General features: G+C 36.6%; 1 protein-coding gene across 7 annotated transcripts in view; it reads left to right on the top strand.

Annotated features, from left to right (window-relative positions):
- ITPR2 (inositol 1,4,5-trisphosphate receptor type 2) overlaps positions 1–17,859 on the top strand; it is a 485,861-nt gene that overhangs the window by 330,885 nt on the left and 137,117 nt on the right. For all 7 annotated transcript variants that reach the window (XR_003413010.2, XM_053226056.1, XM_027035788.2 and 4 more), the window contains 3 exons: positions 959–1,069; positions 5,489–5,584; positions 7,879–8,001. Coding sequence is in view for 6 of the 7 variants with exons in the window: in XM_053226056.1 (XP_053082031.1) it covers positions 959–1,069; positions 5,489–5,584; positions 7,879–8,001 (330 nt within the window). In the remaining variant the exon portion in view is untranslated. The remainder of the gene's footprint in view (positions 1–958; positions 1,070–5,488; positions 5,585–7,878; positions 8,002–17,859) is intronic.

The following is a 17,859-nucleotide window of genomic DNA, read 5'->3' as shown; positions in this document are numbered from 1 at the left end:
ACAGTAGACCTTAACTTCAAAATACTGATATTTATCTCTCAGGATGTTTTATAAACTTTCCCCAAGTAAGGTTCCTCTCTAAATCACTCAGGTTTAAGGAATCTGCAAATTTTCATTAGCCATCATCATGGACAGGATGTCCCCAGAACATTGGAAGGCACCTGTATGCCTTGTCTGCTGCCACGCAGCATGTGCAGCAACATCATTTGTGACTCACTGAGTACTAAGTACCAGATAAATTGGTATGCTACATCAGTGCCAATAACATTGACTTGCAGACCTTAGGCATATCACGAACACTGCTAAATGGGAATATTCTCTTAGCCAGGAGAGATCAGGTCTTAAAATGCTGAATTTAAGACACTCCTCTATTGGAGGGAATATTGGAATTTGTTGGTTGAAAGAGTATTTAACTTAATTTTTGAAATTCTTTGAAAGTCTACAAAAGTGGTTCATTTTAAAAGATACCTGGGGTCCCTGGGTGAGTTCATAATAATACATAGAGTGCTCCTATTGGGTGAGTTCAGTTGGTTAAGCGTTCCTCTTGATTTTGGCTCAGGTCATGATCCCACAGTTGTGAGATCAAGTCCGGCACCAGGCTCTATGCTTACAGCACAGAGTCTGCTTGGGATTCTCTCTCTCCCTCTCTCTGCTCCTCTTCCATTCAATCTCTCTTTCTGTCTCTCAAAATAAATAAATAAACATGTTAAAAATAAAAGACACCTGTTACACACGGTCTCTTTCAGTGTTCTGCATTCAAAGCCATTTAATCAAAACTAATCAATTAAAAGATTCTATATAAAAGAACAAAGGAAACTTAAATCCTTGACTTCAAAGTTAAATCTTAATTATATTTTAAAGGTCAAAAAAACTAAGGTGACTGTTATTTTATGTTAGATAATTTCTAGTGCTTTTATGTTGTAAATAAAATATTGTTTACAAACATTTTGCTTTCTAGACGTGTATTGCTACTCATGAATCCAATGGGATTGATATCATCATTGCTTTGATTCTAAATGACATAAACCCTCTTGGTAAATATCGAATGGATCTGGTGCTCCAACTAAAGGTAGAGTAAATCCACTATGTGGGGGGGCGGGGATAGGGAGTGACATGTTCTATATAAAACTTGCTTTCTGAATTGACTCTGAATCTTCAAATAGCTCTTGTAAAACCCCAGATATTATCCTATTTTCAGCTAATGACTTGACAGAAAGGAATAGCAAAAGCACAATGTGCACTAAATTCCTAATGAAATGTCCAACAAGCTTCGAGATAATGTTTGGCTAGAGGGTACTTTACTGAAAGGTCTTTTAAGTAGCTACTTTGTTTCACTACTTCCCTTTGTTTTTATTTTACATTTTTTATTACATAGAGGAAGATAAGGTGTTAAAAATTCACCATGCTATATATTTTTTAATTCATCTTGACTACAGAATTCTATCTAGCAAGTCACAATGAATTAGACTATTTAAAAAAGGGCTGCATTCTAGTTTTATGGCTCTCTTCTTTCTAAAAGTTGTTTTCTTTTAAGTCAGAATCTTATTTTTTCCCCAAATACTGTGAGCTATTTTCACACTCCCTTTGAGAAGCTGCCTTAACTTAAGCTGTGCACATACTTCCCAGCAGTTACATTTATCAGAGATCAGGAAGAAAATGGCATTTAAAAAAATTTCATCAAGTTTTTGTTCAAATGGAAATAGACAAATGAATATACACAAGAAGCTATATAAATCCCAAATCCAAAGGCATGATATTCAATACAGATGAATTATTAAAGACCACATTATTGTGTTTAGTGTTAAAGAGGTAAAAAAAAAATTTGGTTGAATACAATTTTTCTGTAAAGACAGGTCTATCCAATATCACAGCAAATATAATTAAGTTAAACTTTGTGTAGGTAAATTTATGGCTAGGGAGAATAGGAATGACATTTTTATAATTTTGTTTCTTTTTTATTAAAAAAATTTTTAAACATTTTTATTTATTTTTGAGACACAGAGAGACAGAGCATGAGCAGAGGGAGGGGCAGAGAGAGAGAGGGAGACACAGAATCCCTAACAGGCTCCCCAGGCTCTGGGCTGTCAGCACAGAGCCCGAGGCAGGGCTTGAACCCATGAACCATGAGATCATGACCTGAGCCGAAGTCGGATGCTTAACTGACTGAGCCACCCAGGCACCCCCATAATTTTGTTTCTAAATATAGATTTCGATATATAATGGAATCATATGTTGTGCTTATGTGAAGATTGTGCTAAGAGCTCCTAATAAGCAAATGTTTCTTTTCATAGACGAGATGAATTTGTATTTTTTTAACTTCAGTGAAAGCCTTCAGTCTTTCTGTTCATAGAATAGAATGAAGATGATCCTTACATAGATTGAACTTGTATCCTTTTCTTCGTTAACATCATGCTTTAGTTAATGAAGCCAAGCTAGGACCATGTGACAGATAGCTTAGGTTGAGTTAAAAGAAAAATGTTTATTTCATCTTATATTCATCTTTAATCATAATTCATAAAAAAACAACACACAGAAGCCTTGACCTTTGGCTTTTAAAGTCCTTTACTGGCCTAAAAACTCATTTTTAATTGATATAATTTAATAGAGGGAAACACTGAGTGATTCATCGATTAGAACAAAGTATAGGCATATAGATTATTTACAAATCCAGACCTATTAAAAAACTAAATGATGGGGTATTACTTAACCGTATATAAATATTTTTATCTATTCAAATGAAAATGCTTTTTTGATAAAGGATTATTTAAAATTTCACTTATGTTACTAGGCACCATTATGTATATCTTTTCAAAATATGACAGTTGGCTAAATCAAGACATGTATAAAATACCAGAGGGATGGATTTAACTTGAAATATTTAAAATATAGTCTTCTACTTAAAGAACAAGGCATATATACCTTTCCAAACAATCTATGAAGCTTTATGTATAATGGCCAATATGAGAACAATGTTTTTAAAGCAGAGCAATACAAAGTGACAAATTTTAGGGGGCTTCCATGGGTAGAATGCTTTTAATTATAAATTCTCCGTAACATTATAGAGTATGCCATAGCAAAAATGGTAAATTAAGTTTTATTTTATATTAGTCATTCTTAAATTTAATTGCTTAATTATTTATAATTTTAACTGTACTTAATTCTATAGACTCATTTACTATATAGGTTTATGAATTTTTTATGCATGTGTCTTATCCTTTCATTTTTAATTTATATTTCATAGCTGATCTGTGACTGTAAAGTGTTGAATTTATAAATAGGTAGCTTTTTTTTTTTTTTATAAAGGTCCCTAGCTCCCTTTGGAAGAAAATCTTCTGTTAACACTGACACACACATTTGGTTTCTTAGTGTATGTAGGCTCTTGTACTTTCAATTTGATTCAGATTTCTGTAGGTCATTTACAAGATTTCTATTCTTCCAACATAGTATAAAAAGAAGATTGGTTGGAAAAAATATCATCTTGCCAATGGTATTCTGAAATTGGATGTATTTTTAAGCTATTATGTACTGGGCCTGCTAAGTAAGGTTCATTAGAGAATACTGTGAGTGTTACCAAGGTTTTAGCTTTAAAATCTGTGGGGTCAGTTCAGATTGGTCTGAGGATCTCAGCTCCACTAATCCTGGAACCTTATTTTTTTTAGGTACGTTGTTTGTATAGGATGCTAGATTATAAAAATGGATTTTTAGGATTTAGTACCAATGCTTAAAAATTGAAAATGGAACAGAAAAAAAATAATGCCACTTCCCTTACAAAATTCTAAAGCTTTTTCAGGACATTGCTACCATCATCATCAGACATCATTGCTACTAATATTAGTCATTTAAAGACAGTCTTTAGGCTGTACTCGTGAAAGAAAAAAGTGGAGAGAATTTAGTATTAAACTACTCAATAAAATTAATTTGTATAAAATTAACAAAATTTATGTAGTGAATGTCTGCATACATCAAGCAACTGATTCAGTTCAAGTTTTTATCCCGTAAGATGTTAATTTTGACTCACTGAGAAACATCTTAAAGCCATTTGACTCTACTTCTCTTGTGCTCCTATCAAAGATTGTGTGTGGAGGTTGAGATTTTTATCTAAATAAATATTGCAAAAACACTGTAGAAATATCTCCCAGGTGGTTTTTATCATTTCACAGGTGGCCACAATTCTGGAGCGGTGCTATTGAAAACAGTGTAAAGAAACATCTTCCCACATGTTGAGGATATTGTGCTTTGTGTAATAAGACTTTCTGTAATTCTTTGGATCATAAATCAACTATATCAGAAACATTTTTGGAATCCATAGGTTAAATGTTTGAGAATACATATTTATAAACCAAATTGGAACATTAAAGACAACATAAACTATTTTTAGTCTCTATTAAACAAAATTAGAAAATATTATTCTTCAACAACCCAGATGATAAAACATGATGCATATATACTGGCATATAGTGAGACGAATAAACTATTATCAATAAATTTATATTTTACTTCTAACTTGTGAATGTAGAATTTTAAATTAATTCTCAGCAATTATTGCTTAAATTTATTTAAAGTTTTGGTATGCTAATATGCTAACATGTTACAAACTATTACACTAAATTCTTTAAATTATATACCATTTCTATAAAATACATCGTTGCTACTGTTCACCTTACTGTCATTTTTTAAAATTGTTTTAAATGTTTATTTTTGAGAGAAAAAGAGAGAGAGCAGGGGAGGGGCAGAGAGAGAGAGGGAGACACAGAATCCAAAGCAGGCTGCAGGCTCTGCACTATCAGCACAGAGCCCAATGCAGGGCTTGAACCCACGAACCATGAGATCATGACCTGAGCTGAAGTCAGATGTTTAACTGACTGAGCCACCCAGGCACCCCTCACCTTACTTTCTTATTAAAATGGCATCATGGCAATGCCTATTTAGAAAATAGTGAAGGAAAATACTGTATTTTAATGCATTACGTACGAAGTCAATTTTGTATTTAAAACACCCTTTCACCAATATTTAAAATATTCTTTGTAACATAGCTCTCATGATTCATTATTTTTATTTCGTGTTGACAATGAAGTAAAGCATTCTATTTAATTTATTTTTTTTGTTTTTATTTATTTATTTATTTATTTATTTATTTATTTATTTATTGAGAGAGAGCATATGCGTGTGCACATGTGCAGGTGAGCAGGGGAGAGGCAGAAGGAGAGGGAGAGAGAGAATCTTAAGCATGTTTCATGCTCGGTGGATTCCATGACTGGACATCATGACCTGAGCCCAAATCAAGAGTTGGATGCTAAACTGACCGAGCCACCCAGGCGCCCCTAAAACATTCTATTTTAAAATGTTAGTTAGCCAAATGAAATTAGCAGTTTAAAATTGTGTTTGTTTTTTAAAAAATGCTCCTGGTAATGTCAATCAAAACAAATGCAGGGATTGTTAATCCATGAAATAGACTTTTCATGTGCATTAACTAAATCTGTATCTCTAGAACAATGCCTCCAAGCTTTTGCTGGCCATCATGGAAAGCAGACACGACAGTGAGAATGCGGAAAGAATTCTTTTTAACATGAGACCCAGGGAACTGGTAAGAAAACTTTTGAAACCGTGCTAATAGTGTGCATCCAAAAAGGGACAAATTTGTAGTGTGCATGTCATGAAACAAGTCTAGTGGCTTTCACTGCTCTACCAGGCATGATGGCACATCACAGCCTACCTTTAAAAGTAACTCAGGAGGTCCCATGATGCAAAAGGCCTTTGTGATTTGGGTCCTTACTTCATTGGTTTTATCCACTCTAAGCACTTTTCTTTTCTTTTAAGTTTATTTATTTTGAGTGAGAGAAACAGATAGAGAGTGCACGAACAGGAGAGGGACAGAGAGAGAGAGAGGGAGAGAATGAATCCCAAGCAGGCTCCATGCTGTCAGTGCAGAGCCCGATGTGGGGCTCAATCTCACAAACTGTGAGTTCATGACCTGAGCCACAACCAAGAGTTGGACAGTTAACTGGCCGAGCCACCCAGACATTCCTCTAAGTACTTTTCTTAATCAAACTGTCACAGTCTATTAAACTATCTGCAAATTCTTTTTGCCAGAAAAAAAAAAGCAAGTTTTCTTTAGTTGGTGTATTTGAATATTTGAGAAAGTTATGTGAAAAATGTTTGTACTCCTCGAAAATTTTATTTATATCTCTTTCTGAACAATAAGAATAAAACCGATTCCTTCTGTGCTTGTTTGTATCATTGAAATGTTACACCATGCTTGGCCTAAAGAAAATTATCTGAAGACTTGACTGGGGATTCCACAGAGATCATTAGTGTGTCTTCTTATTGTAGAAGTTATATTTTCCTCCTCGCTTGTAACATAAAAATTATGAAGTAATGTCAGTATGCTTTAAAAGCACTGGGCTTCTTTTTTTTTTAATTTTAATTCAAGTATATTTAACATACAGCGTTATTTGAGTTCCAGGTGCACAATATAGTGATTGAACAATTCCATGCATCATCCAGGGCTCTTCACGACATGTGCCGTCCTTAATCCCCACCACCTATTTCACCGCCCCTCCCCCCCCATCATCTCACTTCTGGTAACCATAAGTTTGTTCTCTATAGTTAAGAGTCTGTTTCTTGGTTTGCCTCTCCCTTTTTGTCCTTGAAACCATGGGGTTTCAAAAGCATTGCTCTCTCTTTAATAGTGAGGAATGAAGTTGAGGAGGGCAGATAAAAATGTAAGATACAGTTTTATTTAACATATATTTACTGAGAGCCTCATATCTGTAGGTAGTGGACTAAGAGGACCAAGACATTCTCTATTCTTATGGTTAAATGGGGCTAAGAGTTACATGTTCATTCACCAGCAGCAATGTACAATAGCCCTCTGCCTACAACACCTTATTCTCAACATCCACTTCCTTCTTGTGACCCCCCATCAGTCTCTTGCCTGAGTTCGTGTCCCTACGGTGTGCTCACTAGGTGCCTCACACTTAGTGCTGCTGTAGAACTGTTGTGTTTACCTCTTGATGTACTGACTCTCCCGCTGGACAGTAAGTTACTTGAGAGCATATACTGTGTTGTACCCACTGTTGGGTCCTCACTACAGAGGACGACGTCCAGCACCATTTGTCCCTGTACCTAGTGGAAGCTTAATAAATAATGGATGTGTCTCAGGGTTCTAGAGTTGCCTAATTCATTGGAACTTTGGCATTGTCAGTATTCAAACATCAAAACAAAAATGTTCAAGGAAGACAGAAAATATTGTTCATGTTTATTTAAATAAAGATGATTTCTAAGGCCATTTTCATTTATAGTTCTTTCGTAGTTTTCAAGTCTTTGGAAGTGTTCCAATTTCAAAATTTTTTTATTTAAAAAAATTTTTTGGGGGGCACCTGGGTGGCTCAGTCGGTTAAGCGGCCGACTTCGGCTCAGGTCACGATCTCACAGTCCGTGAGTTCAAGCCCCGCGTCGGGCTCTGTGCTGACCGCTCAGGGCCTGGAGCCTGTTTCAGATTCTGTGTCTCCCTCTCTCTCTGACCCTTCCCTGTTCATGCTCTGTCTCTCTCTGTCTCAAAAATAAATAAACGTTAAAAAAAATAAAATAAAAAATAAATAAATAAATAAAAATTTTTTTAATGTTTATTTATTTTTGAGACAGTGGGAGACAGAACGCTAGTGGGGGAGGGGCATAGCGAGGGGGAGACACAGAATCTGAAACAGGCTCAAGCCCACGATGCAGGGCTCAAACCCACGAACTGTGAGATCATGACCTGAGCCGAAGTCGGACGCTTAACCGACTGAGCCACCCAGGTGCCCCAGAAGTGTTCCAGTTTTTCATTATACCTCATAGACAACGTAAAATGCCTGTTCTTCCTATTTGTTTTTTTGATAGGTGGATGTGATGAAGAACGCCTATAATCAAGGATTGGAATGTGACCATGGGGATGATGATGGAGGAGATGACGGTGTTTCCCCAAAAGATGTTGGACACAATATCTATATTCTGGCCCATCAGGTATCACATTTTATGTCCAATATTATTTTGTTAATCTTAACAGTTGTGTTTTGTGTTTTGTGCCATGGCTTGTTATATTTTCATGTTCTGGTCCCTTCATTTCTTCAGCACCTGCCCCCTTGTTCTGGGCCAAGGAGAAGGAAATGCTCTCAGAATGTCCAGTTGTGTTCCGGGAGTTATGCTAGGGGCTGATCTACAAGAAAATGATACTTGCCACCAAAAACTGCTGGGCCAGGAGGGAGGAAACAGTCCCAGGTCAGAGCCTGAAAAATAGGAAAACCATGGCAACTAATGGAAGTTTGAAGGAGAGAGGAGGAGAGGCTGAGAAGATAGAGAGTGTGAAGGAAGGGGGTATGTTCAGGTCTAATCAGGATAAACCTTGAGGATGGCTTTTGGCCTCTTGGAGTTGTAGGTCGGCATGTTTCATACAGAAGCTGTAAGTATCAGCCTGTAATTAGTTTCCATTGGACTTCTAACAGATATTAGGCTAAATTTTAAATTCTTTTAGAGGAACCATTTTCATTTTATAGTACCTCATGAAAATAGGTGCTTAGTATGTGTTGTTTGATGAATTTAATTTTATTAACATGAAGATCAACTTGAAATTTGCATCTTCTAACACAGATTTGTTTAAAAGTTAAAAATATTGAATGCACAATGCCAATTTGATTTTTTCCATAGTAGCTTCTTTTTTTTTTTTTTTTTTTTTACAGGTTAAAGTCCAAACTTTCTGGACTTTCCCAGTCTTTCTCTCCAGTCATTTTCTCACATTGTCAACCTCTCCCTCTTCCTTCTTCCCATACATCTTAACAGTTAATTGAACAGACATTGGTAGATATAAAGTAAGATCCTCAGTACATTTATTTATTTTTATTTTTTTTATTTTTCCAGTTTTATTGAGATATAATTGACATATACAGCACTATGTAAGTTTAAGGTGTTGAAAGGTTGCTCTTTAGACACTTCTTGCCCTTCTCTTCTTTGTATAACTATCTAATATACGTAAACTTGAGTATAACTTTTACAAAAGATTCTGGGAAGGTGTCACATTCTAGGATATATTAACAAAAGAGGTTGCTCTGTTTTTTTTTTTAATACATTTCAATCACTGACAAGATTTTTGGGTCTCTCATAGTATAGCAAAATGCATATATAGAATGGAAACAGGTAAGGGCAGATAGATTATAGCTAGAAAGACAAAAGAGGATTTTAGGTATTGAAGGATGAAGGACAGAATGAAGGGCAAGTTGAAGGAAGTAGAACACAGAGGTTTAGGATGTGGAAAAGGTGTTTTTGAGAGAAAGAGAAATTCAGATGATAGGAACTGAGTCAGTCTAGAAAAGGAGTGACTAAAGATTGAATGTGAATGGAAAGAAAAAAAATCACAGGCTGAGAATGAAAATCAAATTGGCTACTAGAATGAATAGAGAAACCTGATGGCCCAACATGGACATGGGCAAGGAGTTATTTCACAAGCTGTAGCATGGTGGAAGGAAAACAACAAGGAAGAATGGGCCAGAGTGAGCAGTGAAAATTTTAGAAGAAGGAAGTAGAGGAGTCCAGCCACCCATGTGCTCTTGACTGAAGGCTAATTTTGCTCTGTCTGGAGAGGCTGTCCCCTCTGCCCGAGTGAGCAGTCACACGAACAAGTCCTGACCTTGCAGCCTTTCAATGGGAAATGAACAACCAGACCAGCTAAGGCAGCCTTGGAACCAGTAGAATGGCAGATGTTTGAACCAATCACCCAGATCCATGAAGAGGAGGTTTAAAAATGCAGCCTCAGATTACCAGTATAATGTGTGTAATAGTAAAAATGTCAAGGTCAAGAAGAGACTTTTCTAGGTCAGTTCATTTTTAAGCGGACTAAGTATAAGAGTAGAGAATACAAATTTTAAAAACAGGCTATGGGGGATGTTGAAAAGAATGAAGAATGAGAATAAAGAATGCAAGAGCTAGTCACAGATTGAAAGGTAATGACACAAAATACAAACAATTTAAAAGCGAAGATGGTGCAAGGGTCAATGGTCTTGATGGATTTAAGTTTATGACAGTTCTTGAAGAGAATAGCTTAGATTCAAAAATTATGGTGGAGTTGTCCAAAAGTGGGAGTTCAGAAGTAGTAAAAAAAAAAAAAAAGGGAACAAGGGGATAAAAACAACTTACTGAAACAAAGAGATAAAATTACAGATGTGAAAATGGCTTGCATGGATATGTAGAGGTTTCTCAATTTCACAAAACCAAAATGTTGAAAAAGCAATAGTTTGCAGAACCGGGATGGTACAGTGTGGATATACATAAATGAAGCCAGATTTCAGGAAGAGGGAGTACATCAGAGGGGTAAAGGGAAGGAGATTCTGAATTGCTGAACACTCTAAGCCTTGTGATTAAATTGTTAGGAGTAAATATGAAACGAGAGTCCATGCACATTCTTCTAGGAACTCAAAACGGGGTAGGAATGGCAAAATATATGGAACGGGGTATGTGCAACTGACAGTGTCGGGTTACGCAACTGTCCTCTTATTTAGTTACAGTGACGCAGAACATTGTTACCTTATTACTTTTAAATGCATTCTCTTGGGTGACTCTTCCCACCATCTTTTAATGAAAAATTCAGTTTTCACTCATAGAAGAGAATCCTATGTGCTCTTTTGATCTTTCCACAAGTGACTCCTTCAGCTTTCTCTAGGCTTGGATGTTATATTTGGTTAAGTGCATTATGAATCTGTTACCCAAACAGCTCCCTCACCGAAGCACAAATGCAAAGAGCAGGGGGTGTATACTTGGCTTCAGGAGGAGCCATGTAGCTGTGCTCCAAGGGTTTGGTGGAGCCCAGGTTTCACTGCTTTCATTGTGGACATGGAATTATTTGTCTCCTGAACACTGATGACCATGCAGATTGGTTTCTGCCTTTGCACAGTTCAGTAATTCTAAAACCAAGGTTCAACTTCCTCCTTGTTTTACTATAATCATCTTTTGTACAGACAGTTTATTTTGGTGCACTGAGACTTTCAATTTTTGTTGTTATTCTTTTCATGGTAGTGAGGTAGTTCTGCTTTTCTGCCATGACATCCTTTTTGGCCCTTCCTGTGGTTGGTGTTACAAGAAACAAATAATGCTTCTTGTAAGTGTCTTGTCTGATCTACATAATACTATAAATACATCAAAAAGGGAATTTCTTAAGTTCTAATACTATGGTGTGTGCAGAGAATTTCCTTAAAATTCAGCTATGTGTCCTTTTTGATTTTCTGTCCTCTACATGTTCTCCTTACGCATTTCTGTCTCTTCTTTCTGCTGTGGTCTTGTTCTTTTATATTTTGCTTTCTTCCTGTCCCTTCTCCCATTTATTTCTCTCTTTCTATAGAATAGTCACTACCTGCAATCTAGGACATTCTTCAGTGCTTTGCATATGTTTAACTTGTATTAAACCATATTGCTTTTCTGATCCCATGTAGCAATTTCTGTTTTTTGTGTCTGAAAATTTTTTTTAATTTTATTTCCCCCCAAACTTTATTGAGATATAATTGACACATAACACTGTATAAGTTTAAGGTGTATAATGTGTTGATTTGGCACATTTGTGTGTTGCGAAATGATTACCACCAACCATTAGCTTCATCTCATTGCATCATTATTTCTTATTTGCTGGGAACATTTAAGGTATATTCTCTTGGCAACATTCAAGTATATGATACAGTATTATTAGCTATATTCACCACTCTATACATTAGATCCCTGGAACTTGTTAATCTTATAACCGTACATTTGTAGCCTTTGACCAACATCTTCTTATTTTTCCCACCCCCAACCCCTGGCAACCATACTTACACTGTTTCTATGAGTTCCACATTTTTAGATTCCACATGTAAGAGATCATATGATATTTGTCTTTATCTGACTTATGTAACTGAGCATAATGCCCTCAGGGTCCATCCAGGTTGTTGCAAACGGCAGGATTTCCTTCTTTCTTAGAGCTAAATAGTATTCCATTGTGTAAATATATACACCACCACCTATGTTGTTTCCATATCTTGGCTATTGTAAATAATGCTGCAGTGAACATGCGAGACCTTCTATTTTAATACCTACCAGAACTAAGATTTATATGGAGAAACTTCTGTCTCATGAGGCAAGAAAGAATGGATCATTATAACTGGCTATATGAAATTATTTTTAAAATATAGGTTTTAAAAGTTTTAGTAAGCATTTCCCTATGTCACTAAATGGTCTTTGAAAACATAATTTTAATGTGTGCATAATCATTCATCATTTGAATGTACCATAATTTATTTAATCACTCCTATTGTTGGACATTTAGATTTCTAATGTGTTGGTATTATAAATTATGCTATGATTAACATCCTCATACATTAATCTTTGTCTGCTACACTGATTACTTCCCTAGGATAAATTCCAAGAAGTTTAATTACTAGGTCACAGGATAGGAACTATTTTATGGTTCTTGATGCATATCATAAAATTGTTTTTCACAATGTGTGATGGTATTAATTTTACTGAATCCTAAAATTACTACCATTTAAAAAAATATTTGCCAAACTTATAGTGTTTGGAACATAGTGACCACTCCGCAAATATTTGTTAAATGAGTTAATCAATTATAGATGAAAGGGGATCTCATTAAAAAAAATTTAGTTAACATTTATTCATTTTTGAGAGACAGAGAGAGACAGAGCATGAGCAGGGGAAAGTCAGAGGGAGAGAGGGAGACACAGAATCCGAAGCAGGCTCCAGGCTCTGAGCCGTCAGCACAGAGCCCCATGCAGGGCTTGAACTTACAAACCGTGAGACCGTGAACTGGGCCAAAGTCGGACGTTTAACCGACTGAGCCACCCAGTTGCCCCGAAAGGGAATCTCATTTTAATTCACATCTTTTGGATTATAAATACAATGGACTATCTTTTAATGCTCTTTGATATTTCTATTTTCTGTGAATTATTTGAAAATGTGTTTATCCATTCTTCTGACAGTGTCCATTTTTTGTTAGTGAATTTTAATTAACAGTAACAAATCTTAGTCATAGTAGTTATATCTACTTTTTCCTGATTAATTTGCTTTTTAATTTTTTTTTAACGTTTATTTATTTTTGAGACAGAGGGAGACAGAGCATGAACGGGGGAGGGTCAGAGAGAGGGAGACACAGAATCTGAAACAGGCTCCAGGCTCTGAGCTGTCAGCACAGAGCCCGATGCGGGGCTCGAACTCACGGACCGCAAGATCATGACCTGAGCTGCTTTTTAATGTTTTAATGATAGGTGTCTTCTGCCACGTTGAGATCTCTTAAACACTCACCTAGATTTTCTTCTGGTATATAATGAATTCAGTTTTGTATTTGATTATATAATCTTTCCATGTCATAATGCAGAAATAATAAAAAAGTAAGTTCTGATGCTAAGTTATCTCTGAAGATACAGTCTCAGATTTAGTGGTAACAGCAGTCCATGAGGACAGGGTTTATAGGAGTCATGTGAGTGTGATGTAGAGCATGGGTCACAGAGACAGCTTTAGCAGAAGAGGTCAGGGCCAAATCCAGACCACCTTCAGGGTCAGATGGGGCATGTGACTGAGTGCTGAGGGAGCAGGTGAGGCTGGGACAGTCTGGTGATCCTCGCCCAAAGCAGGCAACCATTATTCACCTCTGCTGACTTTCCAATTGGGATTGTAGGCCCTAGATTTCCACTTCTTTCAACATTTCAACAGAAACCTGAATTTTGAAATTTTTGAAAAATGTAAAATCTTTTAATTTTTAAATTTGACAACTCATTCAGTATTTAAAAAAAAAAACATGAGCAGTCCAAACAAAGCTCGCCAGCAAGTGGAACGTAGCCCATGAGCCATAGTTTGCCACTTATGGAAAAGAGGATCCAAATTTCTCATTTATTCTCCATTCAATTGCATGGATTTCTTGCGTGCTTACTAGATGGCAGGCACTGTGCTAGATGGTAGGAGTACAGCAGTGGAAACTAAGAGATCAGCTCTCAGGGAATTTACATTCTGACTGGGAGCAATGAAGAGTAGAGAAACCAGAAAGACAGGAGAGTGTGATATAAGCTCTGTGGTGAATGAGAACAGGGTGTGATGAAAGACAGTGGCGAAATGCCATTGTAGATTGGGGATCAGAAGGGTTTTCTCTGAGGAGCTGAAATTGAAGCTAGCTCTAAGTGAGAAAGCTAATGCCAGCGGTATGAAATGGGGAGGGTGGGGGACATCCCAGAGCAGAGAGTGGCTTGAAAGTGGCAATGAGCGTGGCGTGTTTAGAGGGACAGAAGATCTGTGAGGCTAGACCCTCAACCAGCTGTTAGCACTCAAATATTATAATAATCACATACAGTGCACCTAAGTCTCCTTTATTATGAGATAGTCATTCAAGAATATTCATTGAGCACCTCTTACATTAGGCATCGTTTCAGTTGCTAAAATGGAAAGATGAATAAAGATACCATCAAGGAGCTCGCAGTTAAGAGCTCGCAGCTCTAACAGGGCGATAGATAAATCATAATTTAATATGCTTTTGTTAAAATGGAAGCATGCACAAAATACATTTTCCCTAGGAGTCAGCAGAGGGTTCATGGAAGAGGCAACACTTGAACTGAATCTTGAAGGATAGATAAAGGGGGAAGACATTCCATCAGAGGCAACAAGTTCTGCAAAAATGCGCCATAGATATTTTAGAGGAAGGAACTTCTTTGGGGAAAATTGGTAGGGCTCTTGTGTGATAGCTGCTCATGTCATTATAAGAAATGAATTATAATCATTTGAATTAAATCAACATCTTTGATAACTGTGAAGACCTTGATTATAGGCGTTTAACAAATGTATGAATGAATGAATGAATGAAAAATGAATAAACGAATGAATTAATGACTAAGACATGATGTACTCTAAAACGTCAGTGTTTATAATTTCAGTATTATAATTAAAAAGCTGAATAAATGTAATTTCTTGTTATCATCATCATCCTTATGAGCAAAACTAATGATAAATGTTTCCACTGGAATATAAATTCTGTGTGCACAGGCAGTATTTTTTTTCTCATCCTGTGCCAGCTACACCTTAGCATATAGCACATACTCAAAATGAGTTTGGGGGAATAATTTCTTGCAAAAATGCATGCAGGCTGATATTATTATTATGTAATACAGGTACTATGTAGGATTAATAGAAATAATCTTACCAAACTGGTATTAGCTTTCTGGGAGCCAAGATCTTATTCAACTTTGATGGAGTTTTTAATTCTGTAGATCACCCTTTACCAATCATATCAGCAAACTCTACATAGATAGACACAGCCCTATAATATTTTCCAGGCACTTTTCTTACTTTTGTTCATGATGCCACCTCAGAACTAATAAAATATCTCCTCTTAAAACTCATTTTAGTACTACATTAGTTTTTCTAAGGTTTCAAATTGAGATGGACTTACCCCATTTCTTAGATGAATCCAACCAACAATGATCTTCTCTTTGTATTGAATTCCTACAGCTGTAATGTTCACCCCAAACTGCATACATACTTTCATAATAGCCTATGCTGTATATCATCCTAGAATTGTTCTTTGTTTCATATGTATAGGTCTTGGCTACGTAATTAGTAATAGATTCTCCAAACCGGGGCACCCATGAGGCCTCATTTAAAAAAATGAAAGGAAACTTTCCACAAAGAAAAATATCTTGGGGGAAAAATACTTGACATATTAGATTTAAATCCTTTAATGGGCACCTACATATCTTTCACCAAGCAACAAAGACTCTTTGGATTACTTCCACTTATATGACCTCTCAAATTCATGGTTAATGGGAGTAATAAAAAATGCAATCCAGGAAATGGATTGAAATTGGACTCTCTAATTGTTAGTTTGGTGTAAGGATCATGAAGCCAAGTTCAGTGGAAGCAATTATTTTTCTGCTTAACATTTCACGTTTGGTAGATATATATTTATTTCTGAGTGACATAATTGTTATGTTACAGCATCAATCTGAATTCTAGCAACTTAGAAAGCCTTTGCCATATCTTGGCTCCTTCTTATGTCTGCTCTGATTTCAACCATATCCACTGAATTCAAAGTCTAATAGGAAAGCTGGAGATATCAGGCAGGGGTGCTTCTATATGTATTTTTTTTTCCATGCAGAAAAGTACATAGCATTTCCTAACATATTTTAAACCCTTGGGTTGTTACACTGTCCCCAATAGAAGACAGTATCTCTTTCTTTCCTTTCAGGAGAAAGAGAACGAATGGTAGGAATAGTCATCATGTTTCAAGGACTAGGGTTCTTAAATTTTTTTTTTTAAGTTTATTTATTTACTATGAGAGAGAGCGAAAGTGTGAGTCAGGAAGGGCCTGAGAGAGATAGATAATCCCAAGCAGTCTCTGGACTGTCAGTGCAAAGCCCAAACTGGGGCTCGAATTCACAAACCTCTTGATCATGACCTGAGCCAAAGTTGGAAGCTCAACCAACTGAACCACCCAGGAGCCCCTTAAATCTTTTTTATTTTAATTAAAAAAAATTTTTTTTAATGTTTTATTTATTTTTGAGAGAGAGAGAGAGAGAGAGAGAGAGAGCGTGAGCAGGGGAGGGGCAGAGAGAGAGGGAGACACAGAATCTGAAGCAGGCCCCAGGCTCTGAGCCATCAGCACAGAGCCCAACGCAGGGCTCAAACTCACAAATAGTGAGATCATAACCTGAGCTGAAGTCAGACGCTTAACCGACTGAGCCACCCAGGCGCCCCTTTTTAAAAATTTTTTAATGTTTATTTATTCTTGAGAGAGAGCGAGAGTGGGGGAGGGGCAAAGAGAGAGGGAGACACAGAATCCCAAGCAGGCTCCAAGGTCTGAATGACAGCACAGAGCCTGACGTGGGGCTTGAACTCATAAGCCGTGAGATCTTGACCTGAGCCAAAGTTGGACACACAACCACTGAGCCACCCAGGCACCCCAAATCTTTTTTTTTTAATGTTTGTTTATTTTTGAGAGAGAGAGCGAGAGGCAAAGAAAGAGGGAGACAGAGGATCCAAAGCGGCCTCTGCACTAACAGTGAGCCTGTTGTGGGACTTGAACTGGTGAACCTTGAGATTATGACCTGAATAAGATCTTGACCTGAATGAGATTATGACCTGAGCTGAAGTCAAATTTAACTGACTGAGCCACCTAGGTGCCCCTCAAGGACTAGGATTCTTAATGTTACGTTATGCTGAAGGAATTTGCTGGATGTCCTGATAGTCCTCATTAATCCATTTTCTTTTCCTTAAGTATTTGACCTCAGAGCTGCCATTGCTTGAGCTATATTCATTTTAAGGGATGCACATATACATACACTAAGTAGCTAAATTTTAATTTATACTGAAGTGGAATGAAATGTATATATTACTCAGACTACTTAAAATGTTTTCCTTACAGACTTTGCCACTCACCTCTTTACAATTTCTATTTTGTTATGTTAATATACAGTAATCAGCATTGCTTCATTTACTTTATTTGTAGAAACAGAAGGATGGGTTTGTAATTGGATACATAACTTCCATCTTTAATATCTTTGAAGGGTTTTAAGTGATTTACAATTACTTCATCTTTATTATTGCTTGTAGTGCAGAAAGTAGAAAACACAGCTGGGCTTTTCAGCTCACAGAGGCACTTGTAACTCAGTAATATGTTGGCTAGAATATTATACAAATAGCTTAGTTGTTATTCACCCTCCATTTTCTCCATTAGCTGATTACGTCACTCAACTTCTCTGACTTTACCTTTCTTGTCTATAAAAATCTGAGGGGTATCCATCAACTGTGTTTCCAGAGTAAACTTTCAGAGACTTTTATGGACACTTAGAGAATAGTTGGACCATGATGGCT

This window comes from Acinonyx jubatus, chromosome B4 (genome assembly GCF_027475565.1).
Source record: "Acinonyx jubatus isolate Ajub_Pintada_27869175 chromosome B4, VMU_Ajub_asm_v1.0, whole genome shotgun sequence".
NCBI classification, from domain to species: Eukaryota; Metazoa; Chordata; class Mammalia; order Carnivora; family Felidae; genus Acinonyx; species Acinonyx jubatus.
This window is presented reverse-complemented; position numbering and strand designations above follow the sequence as displayed.